The sequence below is a fragment of the Scyliorhinus torazame genome, chromosome 1 (genome assembly GCF_047496885.1).
Source record: "Scyliorhinus torazame isolate Kashiwa2021f chromosome 1, sScyTor2.1, whole genome shotgun sequence".
NCBI lineage: Eukaryota > Metazoa > Chordata > Chondrichthyes > Carcharhiniformes > Scyliorhinidae > Scyliorhinus > Scyliorhinus torazame.
The window spans coordinates 312,962,097-312,981,008 of NC_092707.1; the positions used below are offsets into that span (position 1 = coordinate 312,962,097).

Below are 18,912 nucleotides of genomic sequence, written 5' to 3' on the forward strand. Positions count from 1 at the left end.
TCAGACTTTTTCTGTCTGCATTTATTCAGACCGTCTACGGGGTTGCCACGGTTGTACCCGATCGCATCCAGGATCGCAGTATGCATTTCTGCAAGGGTGCCTCCTCCTACATTCTGTGGGTCGGGAAGGGCTGCTGCGACCGATGGGTCTAAGCTGAGGACCGTGAGCTTTACCTGCTCTTTCTCATCCATGGTCGCCTGGTGTTTGACGGTGGCAAAGAAATGGTGTGGGTCTGAAGCGGGGAGGGACGGTGTGATTTTGGCACACGCGTCCTGTAATTGGGTCACTGTGAGGGGGGTGGAATATAAGACCTCCGCCTTGTCTGCTGTGGCGGTGCGGTGGGTTGTTACAGGGTTCATGGGAGCCTGTATTATCTGTTGTGTGGGGGGTGCGGGTGCTTTCCTCCTTTGGGGTTTTCCCTGCGCACATGCTCCCTGAACATATCTCTGCGCTGTCTCTTGCAATTCGTCCCAATCAGGGCCGTCTTCCTGGTCTAAACTTTCCCCAAAGGTTTCTTGAAATCTCTTTTGGACAGAAAGCAGTGCTTTCAAGTCTGCAATCTGCTTTCGGCACTTTGCATGGTCCAAAGTACTCTGCCTTTGTTCCGTGGTTGTGGCGTGGAGCATTCTCAAGGCTGCCTTGCGATCACTGCGTTGTTTCTGGAGCGTCTCTAACTGGTTTTCTGATTCTTTCTTTACCAGGACTGCACGTTGCAGGTCCTGATAAGCCTTTTCATATTGTGACTGGAAACTACTCAAGTGCGCCAGACAAGATTGGTGACCCCGTTTGGCGTCAGCCACCTCTTCGTCTTTTGCTGCTAATTTCCCTTTTAACTCCAGGTTCTCTTTCTCAATTTCGCATACATCGATTTTACTCATCCGATGTATGCCTTCTATTTCCTTGCGGAGCGTCCTGACGACCTCCTCTGTGCCTCGCAATTGTGCCCGACAGGACACAATTGCCATCGGCTTGCGCGCTTTTGCTAAACTCTTTTTGTGGATCTCACTCAGGTTCTCCCACCAAGTATGCCCTATACTTCCAGTACCTGAGTCGTCGTTATTGCAGAAATCTGTCCACATGGGCCATCCTTTGCCCTGCAGAATTTTGCGGATTTCCACTTCCCAAACGGGACACTGTCCCGCTCCTACGCTGCTGACTGGTGCGACAGCAAAATCTTCGGGGTTCATGAGGCGCTGCATCGCTTGCATTGCCTGCATGGCTCTCTCTTATCTGCTCATTACGTTCGAATTTGGAACAGGGGCTAGGGTGGTGTGGTAGATGCGGGTACGGCTTGCGCTAATTTCCGAAATACCAACTGCCGATAGTTTTGACGCAACAAAAAATCTATCAGTTTTGCCTTATAACCCTGTTAGTTACGCATGCATACACACACTTCCGAATTGTGAATTATTAACCAGAACCGCTTGAACACTTGTGGGTTTTTTTTTGCTGTTTTGTTTCCGATTGGATTCTTTTTTTTTTTAAATAATATTTTATTGAAAATTTTTGGTCAACCAACACAGTACATTGTGCATCCTTTACACAACATTGTAACAATGCAGATAATAATGACCTTTTTTAAATTTAAACAAAAACAACAACAAATAAATAAATATTAAATAACAAAAAATAAAAACTAGCCCTAATTGGCAACTGCCTTGTCTCAGGCCACCCCCCACCCATCCCTCCCCCCCCCCCCCCCCCCCCCCCCCCCCAAGTCCTGGGCCGCTGCTGCTGCCTTCTTTGTTTTCCCCATCTATCTTTCCGCAAGATATTCGACGAACGGTTGCCACCGCCTAGTAAACCCTTGAGCCGACCCCCTTAGGACGAACTTAATCCGCTCTAACTTTATGAACCCCGCCATATCATTTATCCAGGTCTCCACCCCCGGGGGCTTGGCTTCTTTCCACATTAGCAATATTCTGCGCCGGGCTACTAGGGACGCAAAGGCCAAAACATCGGCCTCTTTCGCCTCCTGCACTCCCGGCTCTTGTGCAACCCCAAATATAGCCAACCCCCAGCTTGGTTCGACCCGGACTCCTACTACTTTCGAAAGCACCTTTGTCACCCCCATCCAAAACCCCTGTAGTGCCGGGCATGACCAAAACATATGGGTATGATTCGCTGGGCTTCTCGAGCACCTCGCACACCTATCCTCCACCCCAAAAAATTTACTGAGCCGTGTTCCAGTCATATGTGCCCTGTGTAATACCTTAAACTGAATCAGGCTTAGCCTGGCGCACGAGGACGACGAGTTTACCCTGTTTAGGGCATCTGCCCACATCCCCTCCTCAATCTCCTCCCCTAGCTCTTCTTCCCATTTCCCTTTTAGTTCGTCCATCATAGTCTCCCCTTCGTCTCTCATTTCCCTATATATATCCGACACCTTACCATCCCCCACCCATTTCTTTGAGATGACTCTGTCCTGCACCTCTTGTGTCGGGAGCTGCGGGAATTCCCTCACCTGCTGCCTCGCAAAAGCCCTCAATTGCATGTACCTGAATGCATTCCCTTGGGGCAACCCATATTTCTCGGTCAGCGCTCCCAGACTCGCAAACTTCCCATCCACAAATAGATCTTTCAATTGCGTTATACCTGCTCTTTGCCACATTCCATATCCCCCATCCATTCCCCCCGGGGCAAACCTATGGTTGTTTCTTATCGGGGACCCCCCCCAGTGCTCCGGTCTTTCCCCTATGTCGTCTCCACTGTCCCCAAATCTTCAGTGTAGCTACCACCACCGGACTCGTGGTATAGTTCCTTGGTGAGAACGGCAATGGGGCTGTCACCATAACCTGCAGGCTGGTCCCCCTACAGGACGCCCTCTCTAATCTCTTCCACGCCGCTCCTTCCTCCTCTCCCATCCACTTACTCACCATTGAAATATTAGCGGCCCAATAATACTCACTTAGGCTCGGTAGTGCCAGCCCCCCCTATCCCTACTACGCTGTAAGAATCCCTTCCTCACTCTCGGAGTCTTCCCGGCCCAAACAAAACCCATAATACTCTTTTCTATCCTTTTGAAAAAAGCCTTCGTGATCACCACCGGGAGACACTGAAACACAAAAAGGAATCTCGGGAGGACCACCATCTTAACTGCCTGCACCCTCCCTGCCATTGACAATGCTACCATGTCCCATCTCTTGAAATCTTCCTCCATCTGTTCCACCAACCGCGTCAAATTTAGCCTGTGCAATGTGCCCCAATTCTTAGCTATCTGGATCCCCAGGTAACGAAAGTCTCTTGTTACCTTCCTCAACGGTAGGTCTTCTATTTCTCTACTCTGCTCCCCTGGATGCACCACAAACAGCTCACTCTTTCCCATATTCAATTTATACCCTGAAAAATCCCCAAACTCCCCAAGTATCCGCATTATTTCTGGCATCCCCTCCGCTGGATCCGCCACATATAGTAGCAGATCATCCGCATATAAAGATACCCGGTGTTCTTCTCCTCCCCTAAGTATTCCCCTCCATCCCTTGGAACCTCTCAGCGCTATCGCCAGGGGCTCAATCGCCAGTGCAAACAGTAATGGGGACAGAGGACATCCCTGCCTTGTCCCTCTATGGAGCCGAAAATATGCCGATCCCCGTCCATTCGTGACCACACTCGCCACTGGGGCCCTATACAACAGCTGCACCCATCTAACATACCCCTCTCCGAACCCAAATCTCCTCAACACCTCCCACAGATAATCCCACTCCACTCTATCAAATGCTTTCTCGGCATCCATCGCCACTACTATCTCCGTTTCACCCTCTGGTGGGGCCATCATCATTACCCCTAACAACCTCCGTATGTTCGTGTTCAGCTGTCTCCCCTTCACAAACCCAGTTTGGTCCTCATGAACCACCCCCGGGACACATTCCTCTATTCTCATTGCCATTACCTTGGCCAAGACCTTGGCATCTACATTGAGGAGGGAGATTGGTCTGTAGGACCCGCATTGTAGCGGATCCTTTTCCTTCTTTAAAAGAAGCAATATCGTTGCTTCTGACATAGTCGGGGGCAGTTGTCCCCTTTCCTTTGCCTCGTTGAAGGTCCTCGTCAGTAGCGGGGCGAGCAAGTCCAAATATTTTCTGTAAAATTCAACTGGGAATCCGTCCGGTCCCGGGGCCTTTCCCGTCTGCATGTTCCTAATTCCTTTCACCACTTCTTCTACCGTGATCTGTGCTCCCAATCCCATCCTTTCCTGCTCTTCCACCTTGGGAATTTCCAGCCGATCCAAAAACTCCATCATTCTCTCCCTCCCATCCGGGGGTTGAGCTTCATACAATTTTTTATAAAATGTCTTAAACACTTCATTCACTCTCTCCGCTCCCCGCTCCGTCTCTCCATCTTCGTCTCTCACCCCCCCTATTTCCCTCGCTGCTCCCCTTTTCCTCAATTGGTGTGCCAGCAATCTGCTCGCCTTCTCTCCATATTCATACTGTACACCCTGCGCCTTCCTCCATTGTGCCTCTGCAGTGCCTGTGGTCAGCAAGTCAAATTCCACATGCAGCCTTTGCCTTTCCCTATACAGTCCCTCCTCCGGTGCTTCCGCATACTGTCTGTCCACCCTCAAAAGTTCTTGCAACAACCGCTCCCGTTCCTTACTCTCCTGCTTCCCTTTATGTGTCCTTATTGATATCAGCTCCCCCCTAACCACCGCCTTCAACGCCTCCCAGACCACTCCCACCTGAACCTCCCCATTGTCATTGAGTTCCAAGTACTTTTCAATGCATCCCCTCACCCTTAAGCACACCCCCTCATCCGCCATTAGTCCCATATCCATTCTCCAGGGTGGACGCCCTCTTGTTTCCTCCCCTATCTCCAAGTCTACCCAGTGTGGGGCATGATCCGAAATGGCTATAGCCGTATATTCCGTTCCCCTCACCCTCGGGATCAATGCCCTACCCAACACAAAAAAGTCTATGCGTGAATAGACTTTATGGACATAGGAGAAAAACGAGAACTCCTTACTCCTAGGTCTACTGAATCTCCACGGGTCCACCCCTCCCATCTGCTCCATAAAATCCTTAAGCACCTTGGCTGCTGCCGGCCTCCTACCAGTCCTGGACTTCGACCTATCCAGCCTTGGTTCCAACACCGTGTTAAAGTCTCCCCCCATTATCAGCTTTCCGGTCTCTAGGTCTGGGATGCGTCCTAGCATTCGCCTCATAAAATTGGCATCGTCCCAATTCGGGGCATACACGTTTACCAACACCACCATCTCTCCCTGTAATTTGCCACTCACCATCACGTATCTGCCCCCGTTATCCGCCACTATAGTCTTTGCCTCGAACATTACCCGCTTCCCCACTAATATAGCCACCCCCCTGTTTTTCGCATCCAGCCCCGAATGGAACACCTGCCCTACCCATCCTTTGCGCAACCTAACCTGATCTATCAGTTTCAGGTGCGTTTCCTGTAACATGACCACATCTGCTTTAAGTTTCTTCAGGTGTGCGAGTACTCGTGCCCTCTTTATCGACCCGTTAAGCCCCCTCACGTTCCACGTGATCAGCCGAGTTGGGGGGCTTCCCACCCCCCCCCCCCTTGCCGGTTAGCCATCATCTTTTTCCAGCTTCTCGCCCAGTTCCCACGCGGCTGTATTTCTCCCAGACGGTGCCCCCCCGCCCATCCTTTCCCGCACCCACTCCCCCCTTTCCACAGCAGCAGCAACCCAGTAATTCCCCCCTCCCCCCCCCCCCCCCCCACTAGACCCCCCGCTAGTGTAATTACTCCCCCCATGTTGCTCCCAGAAGTCAGCAAACTCTGGCTGACCTCGGCTTCCCCCCGTGATCACGGCTCGCCCCGTGCGGCGCCCCCTCCTTCCTGCTTCTCTATTCCCGCCATAATTATCATAGCGCGGGAACCAAGCCCGCGCCTCTCCCTCGGCCCCGCCTCCCATGGCCAACGCCCCATCTCCTCTCCCTCCCCACCTCCCCCCATCACCACCTGTGGGAGAAAGAAAAGTTACCATACCGCAGGATTAATCATACAATCCCTCTTCGCCCCCCCCCCCCCCCCCCCCCCACTCGTCCCACCACTTTGTCCAAACGTTCATTTTCGTAGTCCAATCATTCCAATTTTTCTTCTACAATAAAAGTCCACGCTTCATCCGCCGTCTCAAAGTAGTGGTGCCTCCCTTGATATGTGACCCACAGTCTTGCCGGTTGCAGCATTCCAAACTTTATCTTTTTTTTGTGAAGTACCGCTTTGGCCCGATTAAAGCTCGCCCTCCTTCTCGCCACCTCCGCACTCCAATCTTGATAGACGCGGATCACCGCGTTCTCCCATTTACTACACCGAGTTTTCTTCGCCCATCTAAGGACCATTTCTCTATCCTTAAAACGGAGAAATCTCACCACTATGGCTCTGGGAGCTTCTCCTGCTCTCGGTCCTCGCACCATAACTCGGTATGCTCCCTCCACCTCCAACGGACCCGTCGGGGCCTCCACTCCCATTAACAAGTGCAGCATCGTGCTCACATATGCCCCGACGTCCGCCCCCTCCACACCTTCAGGAAGGCCAAGAATCCTCAAGTTGTTCCTCCTTGCGTTATTTTCCAGTGCCTCCAACCTCTCCACAGATCGTTTCTGGTGTGCCTCCTGTATCTCCGACTTCACCACCAGGCCCTGTATGTCGTTTTCATTCTCTGCTGCTTTCGCCTTCACGACCCGAAGCTCCTGCTCCTGGGTCTTTTGTTCCTCTTTCAGCCCTTCAATCGCCTGTAGTATCGGGGCCAACAACTCTTTCTTCATTTCCTTTTTTATCTCCTCCACACAGCGTTTCAAAAACTCTTGTTGTTCAGGGCCCCATATGAAACTGCCACCTTCCGACGCCATCTTGGTTTCTGCTTGCCTTCCTTGCCGTTGTTCCAAAGGATCCGCTGCAATCCGGCCACTTTCCTCTCCTTTTTCCATCCGTGTCCAGGGGGAACACCCTTCTGGTTTACCGCACGGTGTTTTCAGCCGTTAAAATTGCCGTTGGGGCTCCTATCAAGAGCCCAAAAGTCCGTTTCACAGGGAGCTGCCGAAACGTGCGACTCAGCTGGTCATCGCCGCACCCGGAAGTCCTCTCTTCCGATTGGATTCTAATTCAAATGTTGGGGTTCTCCCGGAGCGGTTTTCCACTTCTAAGTCGGGTCCCGGCGGAGTCGCCAATTATGTTGCTCTTTTTAACCTTAGTCTATTTGCTCTGATTACGTCACTTTTGCTCTCGAGTCGCCAGGTATCTTTATGATACCGCCACGTGGTTCAAGTGCAGGTTATGATTAATAATACAGCACACCGCTTAGTAAGGATTAAAACAACGGTCCTTTATTATATACAACGAGCAATATTAATACACTAATACTACTATCTATATAATAAACCTATCACTACTGGCCAATACTTAACTTAGGAAGAGCCCACCAGGTCAGGGAAACGAATGGCTTGTCCAATCACATCTGGCTCGCGGGATTCAAAAGGCTGCTACAGGTCGGTGGCTAGATGTCTCTACCGGCTAGCGATCGCTGGATTCAAACTTACTGTTGCCGGTTGCTGTTCTTGCGAAGGTCTCGAGCAGGCGAAGAGGAGAGAGAGAGAGAGATCTGAACTTGGCCCCTCACTTTTATAGGGCCCAGGGGCTTCCTGCCTCCCGGGGCGGCCCTTGACCCTGAGTCCCAAGTGATTGGATTTGTTTCCAATCCCTGGGGTTGATGTGTCCAATGGTGAGGCGATTCCTCGATCGGGGGGTGGTCGTTCACCTGTCTTTGTTTCGGCCATTGCAGGTGCCGACAGGTCTGGCGTGGTATTCAATTGCTAATATGTTGCAACTGTTCCCGGGATAGCCGATTTAACTGCAGATGTCTGAATAGATGGGCTGCAAACAGTCCTGAATGTAACTGCAAATACCTGGGTTGATGGGCTGTTGATAGCCCTGAGTATCAATCTGGGCTAACTACCCCAGAGCCGAATATGCAATACTGTCTGCAGCGGCCTGCTTGTGTCTTGTTAGCTGCTTTTCCCAGCAGTCTTTCGGGTTAGCCATTTCAAACTGGGTTTTGGCCAGATTAATCGGAACGCAGCCATTTTACGTGGCTACAGAGGAAATAGCATTGAAACTACCCGGATACTTGGGCGCGCAGGCAGCAGAGCTTGCGGCCATCGCGTACATAGTAGACCACCCAGATTCCTTCCCCAGCCCAACAGACATATACTCAGACAGCCTCTATGTCTGTAACAGCCTTACAGAATTTCTGCCCCCGTGGGAAACAAGAGGATTTGTTTCCGCGGACGGGAAACCCCTCCCCTCAGCCCCATTACTCCGCCATATTTTAGATAAAGCCCAGAACAGGACTTTTGGCATCATAAAAGTCCGCAGCCACCACCGTTCCTCCCCCGCTGGAAATGTGAAAGCCGACGCACTGGCTAAGGCAGGTTTCAGGCATGGGTATTTTTGGAAACCCCCCGAAAGCGCGCCAGTGAGTGCAGTTCAGGTTACACAGACTAGGATCGAGGATCCAGTAGAGGCCCAGAAGCAGGATAGCGCTCTCACTGAGATTGTGAAAGGGAAGTTTCGAGCCTCCTACGAGAGGTTCAGAAATACACTAACCACACATGACGGTGTGGTGTTAAAGGACACCCTTTATGTAGTTCCTGAGCAGGATAGGAACCAATTGATTTGTTTATTCCATGATGGTCGTAGACACCAGGGAATCGATCCCACTATAGCCCACCTCAAACAGCTTTGTTGGTGGCCAAATCTCAAGGAAGATGTAAGCCATTACATTGAGAATTGCATTATCTGTGCGCAGAACCCCGATAGATATGCTAAAAAGGCCCAACTCAGCCACACCCGACCCGTTAACGGCCCCTGGACTAACCTCCAGATTGATTTTATAGGTCCATTGCCCCCTTGCAGGAATGGCTATAAATATGTACTGGTGGTCATAGACACCTTTACTAAATGGGTGGAAGCATTTCCAGCCCGCACCAACACCACGAAAACCACAGCCAAGATCCTAACCCACCACATCTTTACAAGATGGGGACTCCCCCACAGTATTGAATCGGACCAAGGTTCTCACTTTACGGGACGTGTCATGCAGAACGTCCTCACGATGTTTGGCATCACCCAAAAATTCCACATTGCGTACCACCCACAGTCGAGTGGTATAGTGGAGTGCATGAATCGGACCCTAAAAACCACCCTCAGAAAAATGGTCCAGCAGAACACCCCCATTTGGGACTCAGTCCTCCCTTTTGCGCTGATGTTTTTGCGTAACACTGTTTCCACCTCCACAGGTTACACCCCACACACTCTCATGACCGGACGCCCCATGAAAGGGACAGAATACTTGTTAGGTTTAGACCTGACCAGCCCTGAAGTAACGGCCCTCACGCACGAGAAAGCCGTGCAGCAATTAGTTGCAAATGTAAAAACGGCTCAGTTAGCAGCCGCTGTAAAACTGGGCACCAAAAAGAAACAGAGCAAGGCTTGTTTCGATAAGGCAGTGCATGCAACGGAGTATGATATCGGACAGCAAGTGATGTTGTCTGTATATAACCGCAGCACATTCCTGTCTCCAAAATACTCAGGTTCGTACTCCATTGCGGATAAAGTAAGCCCATCAGTCTACAAAATAAAATACCCAAATGGTAAGACTGCTTGGTTTCATATAAACCAGTTGAAGGTTTATGGAACACAGTCGAACCACACACACCACGTCACGCTTGACGCAGCAGACCACACCCCGCCCACAGCCAACGTAACCCGACCAACCCCCACCACGTCCAGCCCAGCCATGGACTCGACCTCAACTCCACCCCCAAAATGTACACTCCGCCCCGGAACGCCCACAGACTGCAGCAGCAGAGACAGCGACTGTGACTCGGACGATAGCCACAGCACGCCTCCCTACTATCCCCATGCAACCGGACCCACACCCAACGACTACGACTACGATCCCAGTGATCCCTTCCTGATCACTTTTCTAAATAAATCCCACCACCGACCACCGAACCACACAGACGACCCCGGCTGTGTCCCCACACAACTCGACACAACTCATTGGCACCGCGACAACTCCTACAGACTCGTCCGCAACGACGAGAGCGACCCCAACTCACACCAAGCAGCCCTTTCAGCCCTAATCCACTCCAGAGTTTGGCACCCGGGAGAAGGTGACGACCTCGAGTCTGACTCCCAAGCCGCCAACCCCTTTGCGACCATGTTCGCAACCGAGAACTGAGGTGTCCACATGATGTTTAAAGGAAACGCTTGTGAGAAGTGTTGTCCTTCCTGATGGAACCTGCAGAATGTTTTATGTTGTTCGTACGTTTGTTTCGTGTTGTTCGTCCGACAGGAGAATTATTTTTCCAGCCGCTTGTTCAGCGGTACCAACTTATCTGCAGATACCTGGTCAACAGACCACACGCTGGTTCAGCGGAACTAGCTTGTCTACAGACACTGGTCAAGAGACCACACGCTTGTTCAGTGGAACTAGCTTTTCAGCTAATACTTGTTCGGGTATCAGACGGCCGATCGTAACTGCTCTTCTGATTCAAGGGATAGAATCACTATGGCAGCCCCACCACGATGACTACATTTTTGCCCGTTCTTGTCGGTTGCTCAGACAGTGGAGAAACAGCGTGAGACCCGCCCTGCCTGGGGACCCCCCCACTGGTCACTCACGCTCGGCTAGGGCAGATACGGCATTGGTAGCCATCCTACCCGGGGACTCCATCCAAATCTTACCCGTCGCGGCCCATACGCACCTCATTTGACATTCTGTCTTTTCAAAAAGTTTTTATTTGTTTAGGCGACCTTTAGGTTGCTGCCATCTGCTATTTACATCCATGAACATTTGGATGGTAAATAAGCAATGGTCCGTCATTGGGAAGTGTGCCGTGTCCTAAAATTTGTTTTTGAAAAAAAATGAGGGAGTCACACTAGCATACCGGATATTAAACAGAGGTAGTTACAGATACTATGCTTGTTTTCACACAACTCCAGAAGCTCCAGGACCGGAGAAAATACAAGAGACCACATAGAAAGAAAAGGAAAGAGGACAGCCATGAGGACTCCCTTCATTGTGCTCAACATTATTTTTGTGGACATTTGGTTGCGCGAAAACGTGAACCCCATTACTTCAAACCTCCCAGCTGTTAATGTTTCACTGCCCCGCAGTACCCAGAGCCCAGTCACCAGCGACACTGCATCTTCCTGGTGTGCCAGGTTGATAACCTGGTACTCCCTGTCCTACATGATCGAAGCACTGTTAGCGTTGGTGATACTCTGCTGTGTAGTGCAGACTATGCGCCTACGTAAATGGAGGAGAGCGTACCGCGCTCGAACCCCGGTATATCGGATCAGATCCCCTATATTCGGTTACGACCAGACCCCCGACGCCCGCAATCTATAATAAAAACAATAAAGTGCATTCACTTGCGTTATTGCTGTAAATAAAAAGATGTACAAAACCTTTCATGAAAAAAAAACCTTGTATGATCCTGAGCTTGACTGCCAAGCCAGGAAAGATTATATGGAATGATGTGAGTTTGTTGTATGTTTTAGGAAGATAGGATAATGCAATGTTTAGCGAGTATAGTGTAATAAGGATAAATTAGAGGTTCCAAGTTTGTTATTTTGTAATGCATGTCCCTGTCTGACATAGCGCCCTTAGAATTGTTAGGTAACATGTTTTGTGCATTGCTAGGGTCAGAGGAGGTGTTCCCCCCCCGGTCAGGGAATGGAAAGGAACAAAGTGATGTGATCCTTCACGCTGCGCATTAGGATCACAAGGAGGGAATGTAGCCATGTAAAATGGCTGATTCCCGATTAGAATGGTCAAACCCCGATTTAAAATGGTGAACGAAAGAGGCTGATGGGAAAATCAGCCAACAGGACTCAAACGGACAGCTTCTGATTCAAGGGATAGAATCACTATGGCAGCCCCACCACGATGACTACATTTTTGCCCGTTCTTGTCGGTTGCTCAGACAGTGGAGAAACAGCGTGAGACCCACATGTAAAACAGTGTATTCGCCTCTGGGGAAGTCAGCCCAGACCGATAACTGCAGCCATCAACATCACAACAACCCAGCCATCTGCATAGTGAGCAGCCATCCCCAGGAACAATTGCTACACGTTAGCAACATAAAGCCGATCCAGACATTTCGGCCCCAGCAGGGGCTGACACTAAGAAAGGTAAACGACCACCCCCCCCCCCCCCCCGATCAAGGAATCGCCCCATTATCAGAGCATATCGAACCAAGTGATTGGGACCAAGTCCAATCACTTGGAACCAGGTACGAGGTCCGCCCCGAGAGGCGGGAAGCCCCTGGGGACTATAAGAATAGGGGCCAAGTTCAACTCGACCCTTCTTCTCCTGCTCGCAACCTTCGAGCCTTCGACAAAGAAAACTGTAAGTGTTACTCCAGCGATCGCTACCAGATAGGCGCTCCTGACTATCGAATTGTACCAGCCTTTGAATCCCGCAGGCTCAGAACCAATTCGAAAGACCATTCGTTTCCCTGACCTGGTGGGCCATTTCCAAAGTTAAGTATTGGCCTTTAGTGGTAGGTAGTAGTCTAGAAGTAGGATTGTTGTATAAGTATTTATTGCTGTATATAATAAATGAGCGTTGATTTAACACTTACTAAGAGGTGTGTTGCATTATTAATCATTACTTGGACTTGAACCACGTGGCGGTATCAGAAAGATACCTGGCGACTCATGAGCAAAGGTGACAGAATAAGAATAAAGTAAACTAAGGCTAAAACGAGCAACACTTGGAGCTCCCGAAGTCGGGGGTATGGGTTAGCGACACGGCGGCGTTTCTCAGGCTCGGGAAAATCAAGTTCGCCTTGAGGGGATCGCTGCAGGGATTTGCCCGGAGATGGGGGTGCTGGGTCGCGATGGTCAGCTGGCATGGGTCGCAAAGGTCGGCTGGTTGGTAGAGGTGGTTCCCGAGAAAAAGAAGTTTGAAAAAATATAGATTGTAAGTTGCTTAGGCCTTAGAGTTGATCCTTGTGGTACTCCACTAGTCACAGGCTGCCAAATTGAAAATGCTTGGCTTATCCCTATTCACTACTTCCTTTCCATTAAAATCCTCTCTATCTGTGATAGCCAATGTAGGTCAACGAGAACTGGAGTAATGGGTGAATGGAACTTAATGTGAGTTAAGGTATGAGCAGTCGAGTTTTGGATGAGCTCAAGTTTATGTCCCCAGAGGTTGTCAAAGGGCAGCACGGTAGCATTGTGGATAGCACAATTGCTTCACAGCTCCAGGGTCCCAGGTTTGATTCCGTCTTGGGTCACTGTCTGTGCGGAGTCTGCACATCCTCCCCGTGTGTGCGTGGGTTTCCTCCGGGTGCTCCGGTTTCCTCCCACAGTCCAAAGATGTGCAGGTTAGGTGGATTGGCCATGATAAATTGCCCTTAGTGTCCAAAATTGCCCTTAGTGTTGGGTGGGGTTGCTAGGTTATCGGGATAGGGTGGAGGTGTTGACCTTGGGTAGGGTGCTCTTTCCAAGAGCCGGTGCAGACTTGATGGTCCTAATGGCCTCCTTCTGCATTGTAAATTCTATGATAATGATAATGTAGAAAGATGGAAGGCCAGTCAGGAGAGTATTATACCTTTAGATTTGACAATTCCAAATATACGGATGGGGGTTTCAGCAGTAAATTGATTGGATGAGACATGCATTGGCTAGGATGAGCTGGCAAAGGATACTTAAGGGGTTGATGGTGGATAGGCAATGGCAGACATTTAAAGAACACATGAATGAACTTCAGTAATTGTACATCCCTCAAAGGGGTGCTCACAAGACATTCCTTTTGAAGCTAGTTGTGATTTGCGACATTCTGGCATCACACCACAGAGAATGGATTTTCTGACAGGAGTTATGATTCCGATGAGATGCAAATGTTTCAATTGTGATTCCCAGTGTTCAATGGCGGGAAACACTGCACGCCACTGACGGGGGAGGGGGCGATCGTGGCAAGCTTTCACACCAGTATAAAATGCGACTTTGGCCGTCTCACGATTTTTGTACATTCCTATTGCCAAACCCACCCGCACTAACGGGAGGGGAAAATCCTGGCCCAAGAATATTATAATCCCCACCCTGGATTCCATTACCTGAGGCTGTGATGACTCTAGCAGCATCCCAATTTTTCACTACACACTGCCAACAACTGTTACACCTCATTGTAATATCTGGGGAGCTTCGGACTCACCATTCTAGCACTGGGATGCACGGTGTCAAAAATGCCATATACAAAAATATAACCAAACGATATAACCAAATGATTTGAGTACAAATAAACATCTCTTGGAATAGCTCTTGTTCAACATTAAAATTGCACATTTAAACTTTCAGCTTTCAAAACAATGCAGGCTTTATAATTCAAAGTATCTTTCAACATGCTAAAATACCATGAACAGCTGATTATTTCAAAATAAACTTATCCCAAATTTGTTTTTTTTAAATTACCAGTGCATACAGATATTTGAACTATCAAATGGAAGCTAAGATGAGAACTTGAAAACAAAAATTGAATTTCCCTCCAAGACATCATAATAGTCAATGGGAAAACACAAAATAATTCATATGTTTGGATTTTAGATGCATTGCTCTATAATGTTGATATTTGTGAGAATCCTGTACCAGGTGTTAGATTCTTGCACTTTTCTGACAATTTTAAAGTTTAACATTTATCATTTTATTCCAGAAAAACCGTCATGTTTAAAGTAGCATGAATTTTTCAAAGAAAACAAAATTGTTTCATGAGTTTGTAACTTTAGACAAAGACTAAGAAACTCGCATATACTTCTACTACCTCATCTAGGTTACTTGTGGATGCAACTGCATCGTCTCTCGCTGATGTTCTCTTTTGTAATGATTTCTGAACAGCCTGTAAAAAATGTTGGTATGTTAAAACAGTCATCCTCACTGCACTACAAAGCAACAGGTTCCTTAACATCTACATATACTGACTATACAATGCTCCCATTTTCAAATAAGGAAATGGAAACCAGCCATCTGAAAGGGGGTAAACACTAAACTGAAAAGAGTAATTTATTCAAAATGATATGCTCTCACAATAATACTCCAATTATCTAACCTAATCCCAAACCTATGTTTAGTGTCTAGCACCCCACTTCCCACATTAACCTTGAGCCAGTTGACTGCAGAGGCAAACTTTACAAGAGAAAAGAATAAAAAGGGAAATCCCATTCAGATTAAGAAAATTTCCTTCGAAGGGTTCCAAATGTATTTTTGAGCTGAAAGCTCCACTCTGCGTCCAACTAATCACCAAAATGCTCAGTTCAGGTTATGATGGGTCAATTTCTTTCTCATTAAAAAAGTTACAATTTAAAAAATTCTAAAATAAAAACTAGCCATGCTGTAGTAATAATAGGTTTACTGAAGATTGGCATTTACGAAGGTGTTTGTTATAATCTCCAACATTAGTGGATTCGGATCATGATTTTTTTATCTACATGAAATTTTACCTGAGTGAATTCTGTAAACCGCCAACATTTTTTCATGCATTTCATCAAATGGCTTGGTTGATACACCAATTATTCAGAAATATCAGTAATTTAGAATCATTGAATCATAGAATTTACAGTGCTGAAGGAGGCCATTCGGCCCATCGAGTCTGCGCCAGCCCTTGGAAAGAGCACCCTACCCAAGCCCACACCGCCACCCAATCCCCGTAACCCAGTAACCCCACTTAACCTTTTTGGACATTAAGGGCAATTTATCATGGTCAATCAACCTAACCCGCACATCTTTGGACTGTGGGAGGAAACCGGAGCCGCCGGAGGAAACCCACGCACACAGGGGAAGAACATGCAGATTCTGCACAGACAGTGACCCAAGCTCGGAATCGAACCTGGGACCCTGGAACTGTGAAGCAACTGTGCTAACCACTATGCTACCGTGCTGCCCTAAATTGGTAAGTGTTATACTTGTGATGATTGCTCAGCAAATGTATAAAACACATTATTTATTTCTCAATAATCTGCAGGATCACCATTACTTCTATCACATTATAGTGCAAAGCAATTGTAAAATAATTTAGGATGGCACATAGCCTTCATATCTTTTTTCACAAGTCAGCAACTCGATAGTGGTACAAAATTATGTTGTTAAAAATCCCTCATAAAAAGAGTGAAACGGGCAGTGGAATTATTTTATTCTTTCATAGGATGTGGGCATCATCAGCAAAGCCAACATTTATTGTCCATTCCTAATTGCTCTTGAACTGAGTGGCTTGCTAGACCTTTTCAGTGTAGTTAAGAGTCAACCACATTGCTGTCACAGCTAGTTACACATTAACCAGGTCTGGTAAGGATGGCAAATTCTCTTTTCTAAAGGACACAAATAAACCTGATGGCTTTTTATGATAATCAATGATAGTTTCATTGTCACCATTACAGAAACTAGCTTTCAATTTCAGATTTATTAGTTAATCGAATTTAAATTTCACAAGCTGTCGTGGGTGTGATTTGAACCCATATCCTGAGAGCATAGTCTGGATATCTGCACAAGTCCAGTAACATTATTACTTGCGGGGAAACAGTGGTGTTGCGGTAAAGGAAATATTAAAATGTCATGAAAGCATGCAGATGTAGCTGTAAATACAAACTGAAAGGATCCAATTTCAAAATATTTTTGGCCCTATCACAAATTGTGGTTTCATTTCATTTTTTGATGAAGAATAAGATAAATTGGATGTGCTTCTGCTCAGGTTACATATTCACTTTGCACTATTATAAAACACATGACAAGTTTTGTCATAAGAATACACAATGGGTATTTTTAACCCTTAGGAGATTTTAACCCCAAGGAGAGGTGTTTTGCGCTGGGTGGGGGAGGTATAAGGAGGTAATTTATTTTTTTAATTTTCAAAACCGGATTCCAACCCATCATTTCCAGTTGTAGCAGAGGTGAATTGGGTCACAGATACATTCTCAGAAAATAAGTTGGTCACTAAAATCTTTTAAGGATACTGCATGTGTTCTTTGAATTCTTATTTCTAATGCCGAAGGTCCGGACTCCTGGACTGCGAGAATCCTGCGGGTAAAATGAGGCGAGTTCTGCCAGGACTGATCAGCTCCAAACTTCACTGCAGTCTGAGTCCAACCATGGGCAAGAGGAGAGAGATGAGAGTGACTATCCTTGACTTCAAGGCAACATTTGCCTGTTTGTCGGTCACATCAAGGAGCCCAAGCAAAATTGAAATCAATGGTGATCAGTGTTGGGATCCTTGCTGTTCTGTGGTTTATATTAATGATTTAGACATGAATGTAGGAGGGTTGATCAGTAAGTTTGCAGATGATACAAAAAAATAGTGGGGTGGTAAATAGTGAGGAGTATAGCCATAGATTATAAGAGGATATAGACTGGCTGGTCAGGGGGCTGATCAGTGTCAAATGGAAATCAATCCTGATAAGTGTGAGGTGATGCACTTGGGCAGGACAAACAAGGCAAGGAAATACATGATAGCCGGCAGGACCCTGGGAAGCACAAAGGATCAGAGGGACCCAGGTGTGCAAGTAACACCAGTCCCTAAAGGTAGCAGGGCAGGTGGATAAAGTGGTTAAGAAGATATATGATGTACTTGCTTTTATTAGCCAAGGCAGAGAGTTTAGGTGCATGGAGATTATGCTGGATCTATAGAAAATATTGTCTAGGCAACAGCTAGAGTATTTTGTGCAGTTCTGGAATCCACATTATATAAAAGTTGTGATAGCACTGGAAAGGGTGCAGAGGAGATTTACCAGGATGTTGCCTGTGCTGGAGAGTTTTAGTTATGAAGAGAGATTGGATAAATTGGGGTTGTTTTCCTTGAAGCAGAGGAGACTAAGGGGGGGACATGATTGATACGTATAAAATTATGAGGGGCATAGCTAGAGTAGACAGGAATAAACATTTCCCCCTGGTGGAGGGATCAATGACCAGGGGGCATAAATTTAAGGTAAGGGGCAGGAGGTTTAGAGGGAATGTGAGGAAAAGGCTTTTCACTCAGAGGGTGGTGAGGGCCTGGAACTCACTGCCTGAAAGGGTAATGAAGGCAGAGACCCTCATAACATTTAAGAATTATTTAGATGTGCACTTGTGATGCCAAGGCATAGAAGGCTATTGGCTAAGTGCAGCAACCTGCCAAGCCTCTTTCAACAGACCTTCCACACTCATGACCTCCACCGTCGGGAAGAACAAGGGCAGGAGACGCATGGGAAAATCACCACCTGCAAGCTCCCCTGCAAATCACACACAAGCCTGACTTAAAACTAAAACGCTGTTCTTTCACTGTCACAGGGTTAAAATCATATAAGTTCCTCCTTAACAGCACTGTGAGCACATACAACATAAGGACTGCAGCGGTTCAAGAGCATGGTTCATCACTATTTTGGCAAGGGTAATTCGGGGTGGCCAACAAATAGAGACACTGGCATCTTATTTCCACTTCGCCCAACTCTGACCTACTGTAACGTGAGACTTAAATAACATCTGCTCCCTGATTGCATTCCAGCCGGACAGCCAGCCAGGCAATCAGGTGGGAAACGTGCTGAGACTTTTGTAAAATATGTCTTCACATTAAATTTGCGGGACTGTGGGAAGCCCATATTATCAGGACTCCTGTTGAAGAAACTTCCTCTCCACCAAACCCTCCTCTTCTCTTCCCGGCCTCAATAAATATGAGGGTCAAAGATGTCACTAGTTTCTTCTTTATCAATAAAGAGTAACAGGGTTTGATGAAAATATATTTTTTATATTATATATTGATTACAATTATATATCCTTTTTCTTGAGGATTGTCAGAATTCAAAAATTGTTAGGATTTACTGAATCTACAATCATACTTTGGGCAAGCAAGAATTGGGAATTTAGACAGTTAAACCACAGACACTGCGTCACAACTAA

General features: G+C 47.5%; 1 protein-coding gene across 4 annotated transcripts in view; it reads right to left on the bottom strand.

The window, feature by feature from the left end:
- Positions 1–18,912, bottom strand: part of cfap36 (cilia and flagella associated protein 36) — a 218,362-nt gene that overhangs the window by 68,030 nt on the left and 131,420 nt on the right. For 3 of the 4 annotated variants that reach the window (XM_072507826.1, XM_072507829.1, XM_072507828.1), the window contains exon 7: positions 14,816–14,890. The exons of the other annotated variant lie outside the window; for it this stretch is intronic. In XM_072507826.1, coding sequence (XP_072363927.1) covers positions 14,816–14,890 — 75 coding nt within the window. The remainder of the gene's footprint in view (positions 1–14,815; positions 14,891–18,912) is intronic. 4 annotated transcript variants of the gene reach the window in all.